A 15,761-nucleotide genomic window follows, 5' to 3' on the forward strand; every position below is an offset into this window, starting at 1 on the left:
CCTTCTTGTCCTCACCCATCCTCCCCCTCTTCTCTCCTCCTCCTGATTCACCCCCTTCAGCAGCTACTGAGCAAACAAGCCAATCTGTTTTGACCATCACTACCTCTACCTCTCACAAGCACCAAGCCAGTGCTCCCCTAGCGCTGGTGTTGCTTGGTCAATGTGTACTCTCCCCTCTACTCTGAATGACTTCTCAACATGTCTTGGTGTGTGCATCACTTCTGCTTCACTCTGGGTTTTAATCAATTTTATTTGTGTTGGTCTGTTTCTTTGTTTGATTGATTGATTGATTGTTTGTTTGTTTGTTTTGCGGGTTGCTTTGCTTGTATTGCCATAAAAGCTGTCACATTAATAATTTACTGATAGATGTACATTTAAATCTGATTTGTAATGTGATAAAAAAAGTAGTTTCATTCTTCTTCCTCCTCAGAAAAAAAAACCCAAACCCCAAATATTATCTATTTGACAATTTTGGCAGTGGTTATTTTCCTGCATTGCCAAGAACAGGATGCAGTTGACAGCTTTATATGATGCAATACAGCCTTTCTCTCAAGACAAATCTGCTGACCTCCTCTTTCCTGTGGGGGGCTGTCTTGTGCCTCAAGCTTGTGATTGGACGTCTACATCCTCAAGCTCCTCTTTTACTCTTTGGACCCTCTGTCCTGACTCTCCCTCTCCCTCTTTCTTGTCCCTCTCTTTTTTTCTTTCTCTCAGGTGAGAATTTTGAGCAGAGTCCGTTGCGGAGAACCTTCAAATCCAAAGTTCTAGCGCACTACCCAGAGAATGTGGAGTGGAGTCCCTTTGACCAGGATGCCGTTGGCATGGTAAGTGACGTTTGGACTCCATAGTAAACAAACTGTAACTGGGACTAGAACCTACAATCCATGCATTTAGAGTGATACTGACTCTCCCCTCTCCCCCTATCCCTTCCCCTCTCCTCTCTGCCCTCTCCACTCTCCCCCTTCTACTCTCCCCTCTCCTCTTTCTCTGTTCTCCCCTCTCCCCTCCTATCCTCAGCTGTGTATGCCGAAAGGCCTGGCATTCCGGACGCAGGCAGACTCGCGCGAGCCCCAGTTCCACTCCTTTATCATCACACGGGAGGACGGCTCGCGGACCTATGGCTTCACCCTCACCTTCTTTGAAGAGGTGACCAGCAAGCAGATCTGCAGCGCCATGCAGACTCTCTACCACATGCACAACGCTGAGCAGTATGACATCCTGCACACCCCCACCTCCCCACGGGGTCCCGAGGAACAGTGCCATCCCCACCCCCACCCTCACCCCCACCCCACGCTCCATGCTGCCCCCTCCATCTCCCGGCTGCAGCGCTTCAACTCCTACGACATCAGCCGGGACACGTTGTACGTGTCCAAGTGCATCTGCCTGATGGCGCCCATGGCCTTCCCCCAGGCCTGCAGGAAGGTGCTGCTGCAGCTCCACCAGGCAGTCTCCTCTCCCCAACCCCCGCCCCTCCCCCTGGAAAGCTATGTCTACAACATCCTGTATGAGGTGCCCCTACCGCCCGCTGGACGTTCCCTCAAGTTCTCGGGGGTGTATGGGCCAGTGGTGTGCCAGCGGCCCAGCACGGCCGAACTGCCTCTCTTTGACTACCCCATCAGCCAGGTGTTTGAGCTGCTGGGGCTGGAGAATGTCCTGCAGCTGTTCACCTGTGTCCTGCTGGAGATCCAGATCTTGCTCTATTCAGCACGTAAGAAATGTTTCATCTTAGCAGATAGCTAATACAATATCCTCCTGTTGGTCCCCTTGGGAAGAAATATCTTGAAATCATAGGCTGTGGTTCATAATGAATAGATGTTTAAACATGTATGTTTTTTCTTACGAATGTTAAGGGTTACTGAGGGTTGTATCTATGTAGACATTTGGAATAGCTCAAAAAGAAATGTGTGCTCAGCTGTGTTTGTCTCTCTGGTAACACATCTTGATGCAATGTTACGTTCAAGCCAAGAAGTGTTGGATTTTAACTCTCGCTAATCTCCTGAGCTCTGTGGTTTTCTCTCACTGACGCCTCTGTCTTAGTATCTATAGGAGATCAATCCAGGATCACTGATTTGGATCATGTAGCCAAGATATGCTTTACCATAGGATAGTCTTGACGAGATAGATTCGCACTATGTTGGCCGTAGCCAAAGTAAAATTCGTATTACTGTAATTAACCTTTTGTTCCAAAAGAATCCTCAGACACCCAGTAGTATTTTCTTGAAGTGGTTGATTTTGCTTGAGGAGATCTGTGTGATTACCGCAGAAATACTTGAAACTTAGTAGGAACAACAGAGCTAACATTTGTAGTTGCAGTAAGAACACAGTGGTCTCAGCCTATGGGCGCTTCGTGCAGTGATAGATGTTTGGTATGGTCAATGGAACTATTATCCAGGCAGGTTATGTAACCTATTGGGTGTTTCCATTAAATCAAGCCTGTGTGTTTTTCAGCTTCAGTAACTGTTAGTTCCCCCTCATGGACAGCTCTTAGCTCTTGGCTCAGGCCTGGGCAGTGTAGGCAGTGTGTGTGTGTGTGTGTGTGTGTGAGCTGGTGTGTGTGTGTGTGTGTGTGAGCTTGTGTGTGTGTGTGTGTGTGTGTGTGTGTGTGTGTGTGTGTGTGTGTGTGTGTGTGTGTGTGTGTGTGTGTGCGTGTGTGTGTGTGTGTGTGTAAGCCGCTGGGTAAACAGAGTGTTTTGCAGCAGTGTGCTGTGAAGGGCCGTCTCTGTTGGCTATGATCAGGCCATCTTTGTTTCCCCCTGCTCATGCTAAACTCTAACCCATGCTGGGAGAGAAAGTGACATTGAATAGGGACATTTAAAAGGGACATTTAAGTAGGACTGACAGCCATTTATGTTCCAGATTCTTTGGCAGATGGAAAAAATTACATACGGATAATTATCCTAGGGAGCAATTCATATCAGATGTTGTCTTATTAAGGGGTTTAAGTTTAGAGGAAACAAAGCTGCCATTCATATCAGCACTGTAGAGTATGAGATGCAGAATGGCATATTTCATCTCTATGAAGGCTCCCAAGGGATTGCCTTTGATGAGGATCCAAGCAGCACGGCAGGAGGATTGTTTTAGGATTCAGGAGCTGGCGTGGTGATTGGATCCATTACGGGGACAAGGAAAGGCAAATTGTTTACACAATGCAAGGGGCTGGAGAGCTTCAGGTGCAATGCTGTGGTGGTGTTGCTAGGCAACCCTTGCAGATAAGGAGCAGTGATGCAGGGTAAATATGATTGGTTGGAGATGACATCATCCCTGTTTTTTTCTCCGGAAGGCTCATCACTGCAGAATGTGTGAAGAGTGCTTTCTAGAGTTACGCCGCCTGTGAGATTTCCACTGAAAAGGGGGGACACAGTGTCATTAGATAAAGTAGCATGCACACACACTGAGGCGAGGGATGCTCTATACAAAAAAGGAGATGACTCAAGGCGCGGTAGCTAAAAATAGAAGCATAATTCATAACTTAGATACAAAGGGCCTGGTGAATGTCTCTCCCACATACATGAATCCTTGAACTGAGCATCTGTTGTTTTTCCCCGTCTCTTCAGTTAGATCGATGGACGTGGCTATTTACCCTGCTTGTCAGCGTGCCTTATATAGAGCTCTCACTCTGTTAGCAAAGCACTCAAATCGGCCCAGATGATTCGTCTTGGAAAACCCTTGTGGGAAGAGTTTCAGATTGTAGGACAAATGGAGGACTACATCATCACTGATGCTCATTAGATTGCTCTCAGTTGCATATCTGATGAATTACCCTATTAAAGAGTGTTCTCTCTCAGACAAGATTAGTTGTTGTTGGTGAGGCCTGTGTGTGTATGATACTCTTAGGTGTATGTGTGTGTGTGTGCGTGTGTGCGTGTGTGCGTGTGAGTGTGTGTGTGTGTGTGTGTGTGTGTGTGTGTGTGTGTGTGTGAGTGTGGTGTGTGTGTGTGTGTGTGTGTGTGTGTGTGTGTGTGTGTGTGTGTGTGTGTGTGTGTGTGTGTGTGTGTGTGTGTTTGTGTGATTCTCAGTAAAGTGGTATCATGCCCTGAAAGGGCCTGTTGTTTGTTGTCCTCCAGGGTGAGAGTACACAGGCTGGATTAGTATTCCTGTCCCTGAGTCACTGGCCCTCTTCCTGGGAGAGATGGCCAGGCCAGGGCAGGGGGGCAATGGGCAGGGGGCTGTTCTGGGGGGGAACAGAAGGCCAAATGAAGGACTGCAGTTATTTTGGCACCAGAGCAGCAGAGACAGAGTTGCTACTGAATATAGGCCTGGCCCAGGCCTGTTCTGATAGAGGAGGAATGTAGATCAAATGGACTGGGTGGAAGTTTACTTGGATGCCAAACACACATGACATGAGCGGGGTTTTGAACTCTTGCATGTATGGAAAATAGAATAACGTAACGGTACAGATTGGTCAGTCAGTTACAATCTGTCAGATCACTAATAATCAACAATAACTTACATTTAGATGATTAGCTCTTATGACCATATGATCTATATCTTCTGGTTGACTAGTTTTACTACTGTCACTGTCTCTAACACTCCTGTGTTATCTATGTGTAATAGATTACCAGAGGCTGATGACTGTGGCAGAGAGCATCACAGCCTTAATGTTCCCGTTCCAGTGGCAGCATGTCTATGTACCCATCTTGCCCGCCTCGCTCCTGCACTTCCTAGATGCCCCTGTGCCCTACCTTATGGGCCTGCACTCTAACGGACAGGATGACCGCACCAAGCTCGAGCTGCCACAGGAGGTACGTACCCTCAACACATGCACGCATACGCACACACACACACACACACACACACACACACACACACACACACACACACACACACACACACACACACACACACACTCACACACACACACACACACACACACACACACACACACACACACACACACACACACACACACACACACACACACACACACCAATTTGACTTCAGAGATCTATGCTGGGAATTATTTGTGTTTCCTGAATATGCACACCTTTCTGTCTTTCTCCTATCCTCTCTCTTCCCGCTCTCATCAAGGCAGTTTTAATATGAAGCGTTCTCTGCCTGAAACCATTCAAATTGATTCCCTTGTACCACCCCTGTTGAAACATTGCCTGTCGGAAGCGATAGCAAATATTTTCTAATCAGATTGCTATGCGTGAAGGGAGTGTGCTGAGAATACTAACAAAGGCATCCCTCTGGACACCCCTGCCAGCCTAATCTCCTTCATCTCCTGTTTGATATTCCTAATAGTGATGGCATGAAATTGGAGAATCACAGGGCCTTACAACACAGACTACAAACAGTCCCTCGCTCTCTAGGCTTGTGTTTGCCCTCCATTTTGATGAAGTGTCTTTTTTCAAATTCAGACAAAAGAGGTTGTACTTTTTAAATTAATTTCTAAAGTAATTACTTTGATAACCTATAGATGCATGTTGAATAGAAGAATAGATTATTTATAGATTTATAGATTATTCTTCAAGGGTTATCTTTTGTTTCTTTTTTTAAACATTTTTTAAACATTTTATAATTTGTATGTCCTTTTTGAGGACAAACAACCCCCTTTTCATTTTAGCTTGCCCATGCTTTTATGCTTGGTCAAAACATGCTGTTTTACTACAGTATACAGCAATACTGCATAGGTAGGCCTTTTATTGTATGCCAATAGCTGGGAGGCAGGGCCCATGTGTATGCCAATTTAGCTTTTACAAATCTGGAGCTGATCCAATCTGAAGATTTATGGTACCTAAAAAGCCTGAGAACTTGCAAATGTATGGCCTTAAGGAATCCTAATTTGACTCAATTCATCCAAGGTTATATTTAATCTCCTAACACTCATCAGTAGCATGAATGGTGGCAGATCAACAATGGAGGGATGAGCTTTCTCAAAAGTTTTCTGCTCCATTGAAAATAATCTCAGCCTCAATTTAAAATCTAAATATCCATATGTGTTATTTGATTAGTTGAATAGCCTAGATGATCAAATTGCACATTATGCTGCTGTAATTGCTCCAGCACTCAGACTGCAATAGTGGAATAATGTACTGTATAGTAGACAAAAGTAGTAGCACCCCTTCTATAACAAGACCTTCACTACTGTTCAGTACTGTTTGCTTCCCTCATATTTTCCCTGTGGTATTTATTTATAATGAAACTAAATTGAGACCTTGTATCATTTCAGGCCAACTTGTGTTTTGTGGACATCGACAACCACTTCATCGAACTACCAGAGGACCTCCCTCAGTTCCCCAACAAGCTGGAGTTCATCCAGGAGATCTCTGAGGTGCTGCTGGCCTTCGGTGTGTCTCCGGAGGGGAACCTGCACTGCAGCCAGGGCCAGGCCAAGCTCAAAGGCTTCCGCTCCGCAGACATGGCTTCTGACAAACGCAACGGCAACCTGGCTGGCTCGCCCCTCAACTCCTACCTGCTCAGGGAGAACGAGACCATCGCTCGCCTGCAGGCCCTGGTCAAGAGAACTGGTGTTAGCCTAGAGAAGGTGAGAACAGGGACACTCATTACTCAAAATACTGCCTGTATATCTGATATGTGGAAACATTTAGTGTGTTTTTTGGAACACTGATAGGCACTGATAGGCCTCTCGCACTGATTGGTGTGAGAGGCAGTTTTTGATGTGCCATTTCACAAACAACATATCAGCCTCTGTCTGCCAGCGGCAAATGTTCAGTATTAAACTCTGATGACAGATGAGACGTCTGCCACATTACCATCAACAGTAAATCGGCTGTCATTACAACGCCTTATTGCCATCTGGTTTGTACATGACACAGAGGGCCGTTGGTAATATACAGTAATGTTCCAGCAGAATCACATTACAGGCTGCTGAATGGATGAATTAGCTTTTAACGAGAGGAGGTCTCCAACTCCAACTCTCCATATCTGGGGCCTAAGCAGCTTATGGAGCAGTGACTAGTGTTTCTCTGAAGGGATTGCCCTGGCTGGCAGTCTGCATATAGCTCTTCAGTCAAAAGGCCAAGCTAGGCTCCAGATAGGGTCGCTGTGGATGCCGTGTCAGCACGGCAAGGTCACTTCTGAGCTCAGATCACTGGTATGAAGCAATGCATTATGGGGGAGCGATCACAGGGTCAGCTCCCTGTCATAGTTTAGTCCTGTGTTGACAGTAGCCAATACTCCTCCTCACTTCAAATCTTATAGGGCATATACACTCACCGGCCACTTTATTAGGTACACCTTGCTAGTACCGGGTTGGACCCCCTTTTGCCTTCAGAACTGCCTTAATTCTTTGTGGCATAGATTCAACAAGGTGCTGGAAACATTCCTCAGAGATTTTGGTCCATATTGACATGATAGCATCACGCAGTTGCTGCAGATTTGTCAGCTGCACATCCATGATGCAAATCTCCCGTTCCACCACATCCCAAAGGTGCTCTATTGGATTGAGATCTGGTGACTGTGGTGGCCAATGGCGTACAGTGAACTCATTGTCATGTTCAAGAAACCAGTTTGAGATGATTTGAGCTTTGTGACATGGCGCGTGTTGTGCGTTCAGAGATGGTCTTCTGCATATCTTGGTTGTAACGAGTGGTTATTTGTGTTATTGTTGCCTTTCTATCATCTCGAACCAGTCTGGCCATTCTCCTCTGACCTCTGGGATCAACAAGGCATGTTTGCCCGGAGAACTGCCGCTCACTGGATATTTTCTCTTTTTCTGACCATTCTCTCTAAACCCTAGAGATGCTTGTGCGTGAAAATTCCAGTAGATCAGCAGTTTCTGAAATACTCAGACCAGCCCATCTGGCACCAACAACCATGCCACGTTCAGTCACTTAAATCACCTTTCTTCCCCATTCTGATGCTCGGGTGGAACTTCAGCAGGTCGTCTTGACCATGTCTACAATGCCTAAATGCATTGAGTTGCTGCCATGTGATTGACTGTTTAGATATTTGAGCAGTTGAACAGGTGTACCTGATAAAGTGGCCGGTGAGTGTAGGTCTTACTGAGTATTTTTCTCTCTCTGTCTTCTGCAGCATTGACACAATTACATTTTAACAGGAATGTGTAGTTTGTTTGCCCCATAAATCAAAACAAAAGTCTCAGACTTCATTTCCCATGCTCTATATCGCTCCTCTGGCAGCCTGTGGTAACATGGAGATTAGATAACGTTAAGAAATCATCAAACCTTCATCCTCTCTCTCTCTCTCTCTCTCTCTCTCTCTCTCTCTCTCTCTGTCTCTCTCTCTCACTCTCTCTCTCTTTGTCTCTCTCCTTCTCTCTATCTTTCACTCTTGCTCTCGCTCTGCTCTCTGTTCCTGACCTGATCTGTCCCCTCTCTCTGTATGTCCGCCCCAGTTGGATGTGAAGGAGGATGCCAGCAGTAACAAGGACTTCAAGGTACAGTGTGACGAGGAGGAGCTGAAGATACACCAGCTCAACATCCGTGTACGTGAGGTGTTCGCCAACCGCTTCACGCAGATGTTTGCTGACTACGAGGTGTTTGTCATCCAGCCCAGCCATGACAAGGAGTCCTGGTTCAGCAACAGGGACCAGATGCAGAACTTTGACAAGGTGAGAGCAACAGAGACTGGACTGAATCTTTATATTTCTTTTTGTTATATTTCTTTTGGTGTCCCCAAACTAACATATTTTTTTCTTTTCTTCAACATTTTGTTTGATTTTTGTCTGCTCCAGGCCTCCTTCCTCTCTGACCAGCCGGAGCCCTACCTCCCCTTCCTGTCTCATTTCCTGGAGACGCAGATGTTCGCCTCCTTCATTGACGGCAAAATTCTTTGTCATGACGACGAGGACAAGGAGCACACGCTGAGGGTGTTTGATGCACGCGTGGACAAGATCCGCATGCTTAATGTGCGCACTCCAACCCTGCGCACCTCCATGTACCAGAAGTGCACTAACATCGACGAGGCTGGTAAGAAGAACAGAATACAGCTTCACACAAATACGGCTTCACACCATTTGCTATAAATGGATAGTAGAGTTAGAGGGTGCAAGATATGTCATAAAGACAGAAGTCTCAAATCCTCACAGAAATTAAGTGCTCTTTTTTCACAGAAAACTATGTTGACAGACTCACTTGTTCTTGTTTTCAGATAATCTCCTTAAACAGCACTATCAGAAAATTGACCTGGTCGCCCCTGGACCTCACTCCACTAGGCTAGAAAACTACAAGGCCTAACTTAGTAATAATAACTCACTCTCTCTTCCCCAGATATCCCTTGGTGGCAGGTCATTTGTTTGTACTTGCAATGCATCATGGGAAAAATATGTTTTGAGGACACACAGGCCCTTTCTCAATTGTTAGAAACTTCTCGTCCTCTCCTCCGTCTTCCATACGTTTGCTTTGTAAAAGCATTGGAGGAGATTATCTAAGGTGAGGAACCTAGGTCTTCTCCTCCAATGGTTTTTGAGTAAGAAGCAAGTGGAGGACAGAGGAGAGGACACAAGGAATCAAGTTTCTAATAGAGAAAGGGCCAGGGATTTCCTTCTACTTTGCCTCTTAGTAGTAACAGCTTGGAAGATCCAAATGATCATTGTTTTGTACATATTTTTCAGTTCAGTTGTTTTTATTCTCTCACTGTATGTCTTATAATGAATTGCAGCATGCCAGTTATATGATGTATTAACCATTGGTATAAAGAATAAATCTGTAACAATGTATCACTCATCAACATTGGTGCTGATGATGTGGGGGGTGTGATCATCATTACTCACAGCATGGAGGTGTTGGTCTGAGGATACAGCTGATCTCAGATAAGACATACAGTGCTGAAACAGCTCTGACTCATAGGCACTCACAGAGAGAGTGGGTGAACCAACGGTGACATAAGACTCTTAAATGGAATGATGGTGATTATGGATCTGTTGGAGTATCTCACCATCTTCTCTCTCTCTCTCTCTCTCTGTCTCTCTGTCACCCCACAGAGAAGGCCATTGAGATGCGAGTGGTTAAGATCGACCACACAGCTCTACACCCCCACCTGCTGGACATGAAGATAGGCCAGGGCCGCTATGAACAGGGCTTCTTCCCCCGCCTGCAGTCTGACGTGCTCTCCACAGGACCCACCAGCAACAAGTGAGGATCTCAGTCAGCACCCAGAGAGATTTACTCATCTACCACGACTGATTATACTCAAATACCGTTATCAGTTAAACATTTAAACACACATTGATTTTGTCTCTCTCTGTGCTTTTTCTAAAGCAATGTTTTGTGTTGTTAGGTGGGCGAAGAGGAGTGCTCCGGCACAGTGGAGGAGGAGGGACAGACAGAAACAGCATGCTGAACACCTGTACCTGGACAATGACCAGAGAGAGGTGAGAGCTCCTCATCATTGTCATCATCATCACTGTGTGGTATCAGCTGCTGAGGAGTTCCAAGCAGCTTGAGAAACACCTTCTCCTTGATTTCACCAAATGTTATTGTTTGTTTTGCGTTTATTTTTTTCTCCCTTTACTGTACTTATGTTCTTCACTTTCATAGTTCTTTCTTTCTGGCAAAATACTGACTGTATTGTCATGTGTGTTTATAATTCTCTCTGCTTGCATGTGTCTTGCCCATTCTCTCCCTCTATTATTCACTCACTCACTCTCCCTCTATTATTTTCTTTTGTCCATCTCTCTCTCTCTCTCTCTCTATCACCCCACCGACCTCTCTCTCTCTCTTGCACATGCTGTCTCCCTCATATCTGCCTATCTCTCTCACACACTCTGTTGGTCTTTCTCTCCCTCTCACACATTCTCTTGGTTTCTCTCTCCTTCTCACACACACGCTCTCCAAGCATGTGGAGTGTCTGCAGCTCCTGCTGTTTCTAGACTACTACTGGCTTTCGCAGTCCTTCAGGCCCTGTCTGAAATCAGTGACTGTGGATGTGGTATGTGTCGGCTGTGGGTGGAGCCTGAGCCCACATGGCCCCTCCCCCAATGTGATCATCACTCCTCCCTCCCCCCAGCACCAGTGGTCCTCAATCCCTGCATCCTCCCCGCACCACCACTTTACCTCATACTTTACATCACCTCTCAGGGTAGCTCACATTGTGTTCATGGTACACTTACAGTAAATCTGAATATTGACTGAAAGCCAATAGCTTATATTTAGACTCAAGATTGATTTGACAGCATCCCTGAAAAGTAAATATACAGTCAACTGCACTGATACAACCCTCTTAGGATTTATGTTGAGGTTACGAAGGTAAAGGACAGAAACACATGCTCATCTTCCATCATGAAACAACCTCCATTACCCTCCAGTCTAGAGCTGGGCAAGGTGCACTTGTGTACAATACAGATAATTCACAATGATCCTACTGATTCAAGGTCCACCCTTTCCCCACCCTATGGAGAGCAATCCCTCTCTGTGAGTAGTGGTTGGTTGTCCAGTGGTGTGACCCCCTGTGTACACTGTATGTGATTGAGTAAGATTGATCGCTCTCCCTCAGTATATTCTCTCCCATCCAAATATGAACATCCACCCTGACCCTCTCCTCTATGTTTCATCATAGAAGTACATCCAGGAGGCCAGAAACCTGGGAACAACCATTAGACAGCCTAAGCTGTCCAACCTCTCCCCCTCCGTCATCGCTCAGACCAACTGGAAGTTTGTGGAGGGGCTGCTGAAGGAGTGCAGAAATAAGGTACAGAACCTTCATATCATTACCCAGTCTGATTGTAATTGCTATGGATACAGTTGAACACCTTATGTGCCAACTACCTGGTCACCAGAGATACAGTATAGTGAGTGTGAGAGTGTGTGTGTGTGTGTGTGTGTGTGTGTGTGTGTGTGTGTGTGTGTGTGTGTGTGTGTGTGTGTGTGTGTGTTCCTCCAGACCAAGCGTATGCTGGTGGAGAAGATGGGGAGGGAGGCGGTGGAGCTGGGCCATGGGGAGGTCAGCATCACGGGAGTAGAGGAGAACACACTCATCGCCAGCCTTTGTGACCTGCTGGAGAGGATCTGGAGCCACGGACTGCAGGTCAAACAGGTACAGTAAGCGCACGCACAAACACACGCACGCACGCACGCACACACACACACACACACACACACACACACACACACACACACACACACACTCATTCAAACATTCCCTAATCTCCATCTTCTCTTTCTCTTCTTCCAGGGTAAATCTGCCTTGTGGTCACACCTGCTTCACTACCAGGAGAGCAAAGAGAAGAAGGATGCAACACCAGCTGGTTTGGGTCCCCCAGGTAAGCCATTATGAAATCACCCATAACTTATAAATAACAGAATTATTCTTGATCAACTAAGAATAGAATAGTGACAGCTTTAATTGCAAATGCATGACTTCTCTTCACAAAGAATGTTATCAGACCTGAAAATGTGTGACCTCACGTGTGTCCTATAGCCATAACTACAGTTCTCTCCTCCCACATCAGGTCTCATCCACAACACGGAGAGACGCAAGTCTGACGCTGGCTCAGCCATGCCGCCTCTCAAAGTGTCCATGATCCAGGACATGAGGTGAGTCACCATCCCACCACCAGGTCTATTACAGTACAGGTCAATCAGCCTCATCTTTGTGATCACTCTGTTATGATGGATTTACACTACTTGTCACGTGTAGTCACACAAATATACATTTTAGCAACTCATATTGTCAATGTTGCCACTCAATTTAGAAATGACAATCCCTCAGAATACAGGAAACCTGTCATTATTTCTTCAATGATTTTAAAGTGTTTATAGTGCCATCTTGTGGTACACTGATGGAAAATACATTCAGTTACACAATATGATTCTTCATTTATTCATTGGAATAAAAACAGAAGAAAAAAACATTAGCTTCATAGTCGTACATCACAAGCTGTACAGGACAGATACGCATCTTGAGTAAGACACAACACAACACAACACACTTCATTATCTGCCATAATTTCTGTCATAATTCTGCACAAATGTCAGCATTATGTTATCAGACTAGAGTAATATTCCAAACATTCCAAATCCAATGTCCAAATACTACACCAGTACAGAACTAATTTCCAAAACACAGCCACACTAGTGCTGAAAGAGGCTGAGAGGGATCCTGGAGAAGAGCATACAGAAGCCTGTGTGTGTTGATTGGTATGGATACAGCTGAACACCTTAAGTACCAACTACCTGGTCACCAGAGATACAGTGTGTGTGTGTGTGTGTGTGTGTGTGTGTGTGTGTGTGTGTGTGTGTGTGTGTGTGTGTGTGTGTGTGTGTGTGTGTGTGTGTGTGTGTGTGTGCGTGACAAAGGCAGAGACCATTGTCATGTCTGCAGTAGAGAACCAGCAGTGTTGAGTCATGTAAAAGGTCATCCCTTGTGCAGTCTGAAAGAGGTAGAGAGCTGAACTGTGTGACAGCACATTACTTCCAGCCTAATTACCCGAGACCCCCTTGTCGATCTGGCCAGGGAGGCGGGGAGGGGGTAGGGTCTGGCTAGAGAGAGAGGAGGGTATGGCTTAGGGGCACGAGCAGGCAGCTGTGCTGTGCCGTAGACTGGCAACCCCTCTGCCCTGCTCACGCACATGTCTGTATGCACACAACACAACATTCCTCCTCCTTGCTAATGCCACAACTCTGTTGTGGTGCTTTTTTATTTTTTTTTACCAGCAGTTTATTACCAGCAGTGGTATTGTTGTTAAATGAATCTATAGCAATATATCAAAACATAATCATTTATTTATCTTCACCATCTAATTGCAGCCTCTACAGACTGCTAAGGGGGGTTGCTATACTCATAATCATTATTATTGTACCACTTACACAATAACAGTCTTATCTTGCTTATCTTATCTTATCTTGTGCATGTTGATATTTGCTCTGTTGCCATAGGGAGATTGAGTTGCGGAAATTGGGTTAATTTGTGAGAGTGAGAGGAGAGGGGGAGGGATGAAAGAGGAGGAGGTGGGGGTGTGGGGAGCACTTAAAGAGAGTAGACAGTGCTCACTGGCAGAGGTGGAGTGGAAGGGAATGTGTCTGGACAGGGGTGCCATGATAGTGGCTGCGAGCAATGACAGGAGGCTGGCCTAAACACTAGGGAGTCTGGGTAGGGATGCCCCCTGGCCCCCTTCAGTTCTGCTCTGCTCTGGAATCCAGGGCTTGGATAAAAACATGCTCTTACAGTATAGACACAGTCAAAAACCACAAGGCAGATCGTCACCATGGTCAGAGATACTCACTGCTAACCTATCCACATTTGTGCCCCATGCTCACCTTTGCCACAGGCCTTGTGTTTGTGTTTGTGTTTGCGTGTGTGTATTTGTCTTCCTCTGACTGTAGTGTTCTTTTGACATATCCTCCTCAGGCACATTCAGAACATTGGTGAGATCAAGACAGACGTGGGCAAGGCCCGGGCCTGGGTGCGCCTCTCCATGGAGAAGAAACTGCTGTCCAGACACCTGAAACAGCTGCTGTCTGACCACGAGCTTACAAAGTGAGCAAAACCACAGCACACACTAAACTACTGCCCCATGAAACTGTCTACAAAGGCTGATTCTAGAGCCTCTGCCTTAGTATGTGGAATAACACCACATTCAGCTCAATTTAAGGCTATTTCCTGACTGTCATATTATGATGATTATAAAGAGAAGCATTATTACTGCCATAAGTCTTCTTCAATGCTTGGGCTCCTCACAAATGTCCATCGGAATGTCCCTCTTATACAGTTGAAATCAACCTTACGTCTGGAAACTATGCATTTATATTACAAGAGCTCCTTTGAAATACCCAAACTTCATAGTACAATCCTGTATTAAACATTTACGTGGTTTTCATAATTGATGAGGTATCAGTGAGGAAGTGGGTCACATTCAGGAGGATTTATATGAGGTATTGTGACCTCTCCTTTGTTTACCAAGAAACACACATTCACCAGCTTTTGACTTTGCCTTTAAGGTGCCATGATTTACAATACCAAAAATGTTTTGAAAATATTATATTGTAATAATTTTTGTTTTCATGTATCTTGAGATTAATATGTTATTTTTATGTATTTTGCAGGAAACTGTATAAGCGTTATGCTTTTCTGCGCTGTGATGATGAGAAGGAGCAGTTCCTCTACCACCTCCTTTCCTTCAACGCTGTAGACTACTTCTGTTTCACCAATGTCTTTACCACCATCAGTGAGTGACATGCCTTCATACAGTCTGGCCATGACACTGAACATTATATAGCTAACTCTGAAACTGTGTACAAACATGGCTGTGTCACTCTGTTCCCTTTCATTTGAGATGCAACTTCAAAAACTTTACAAATATCTTAGAAATGATTCTACATTACATGGAACTATGACTATTTCATCTCAGTTCCAGTGGTTTCATGCATCCCTCTCTCCTCTGTGTCTTACAGTGATCCCGTACCACGTGCTGGTCATCCCCAGTAAGAAACTAGGAGGTTCCATGTTCACTGCCAACCCCTGGGTGTGTGTGTCTGGGGAGCTGGCTGAAACTGGGGTGCTCCAAGTTCCTAAGAACACTCAGGAGATCACCTTTGAGGTTGGTACTTCCCTTGAGATGTAGAACAAAACAGAAGTACAATTAGTAATACAATTAGTAATTAGTAATGTATTTTCTAGAGAGCACTGAATAGGTCAACTCACTCAAGTATGTCAACCATGGCTCTTGTCCCTCTCTCCCACCCAGTGCCAGAACCTGGGCAAGCTGACCACAGTGCAGATGGGCCATGATAACTCAGGGCTTTACGCTAAGTGGCTGGTCGAGTGTGTTATGGTCCGGAATGAGATCACAGGACACGCTTACAAGTGAGTGAAAGATCTGGTAGCAGCTACCTGATAGC

At 45.5% G+C, this 15,761-nt stretch overlaps 1 protein-coding gene across 1 annotated transcript in view; it reads left to right on the plus strand.

Moving 5' to 3' along the window:
* dennd5a (DENN/MADD domain containing 5A) overlaps nt 1-15,761 on the plus strand; it is a 34,630-nt gene that overhangs the window by 15,810 nt on the left and 3,059 nt on the right. Inside the window, exons 3-18 of the mRNA XM_083697150.1 lie at nt 715-824; nt 1,018-1,708; nt 4,555-4,742; nt 6,173-6,487; nt 8,321-8,536; nt 8,660-8,894; nt 9,908-10,058; nt 10,204-10,297; nt 11,482-11,613; nt 11,806-11,958; nt 12,097-12,184; nt 12,374-12,458; nt 14,272-14,400; nt 14,967-15,088; nt 15,315-15,460; nt 15,608-15,726. Of these exons, the coding sequence (XP_083553276.1) occupies nt 715-824; nt 1,018-1,708; nt 4,555-4,742; nt 6,173-6,487; nt 8,321-8,536; nt 8,660-8,894; nt 9,908-10,058; nt 10,204-10,297; nt 11,482-11,613; nt 11,806-11,958; nt 12,097-12,184; nt 12,374-12,458; nt 14,272-14,400; nt 14,967-15,088; nt 15,315-15,460; nt 15,608-15,726 (2,974 nt within the window). The remainder of the gene's footprint in view (nt 1-714; nt 825-1,017; nt 1,709-4,554; nt 4,743-6,172; nt 6,488-8,320; nt 8,537-8,659; nt 8,895-9,907; nt 10,059-10,203; nt 10,298-11,481; nt 11,614-11,805; nt 11,959-12,096; nt 12,185-12,373; nt 12,459-14,271; nt 14,401-14,966; nt 15,089-15,314; nt 15,461-15,607; nt 15,727-15,761) is intronic.

The sequence above is a fragment of the Argentina silus genome (genome assembly GCF_951799395.1).
Source record: "Argentina silus genome assembly, chromosome: 2".
In the NCBI taxonomy this organism is placed as follows: Eukaryota; Metazoa; Chordata; class Actinopteri; order Argentiniformes; family Argentinidae; genus Argentina; species Argentina silus.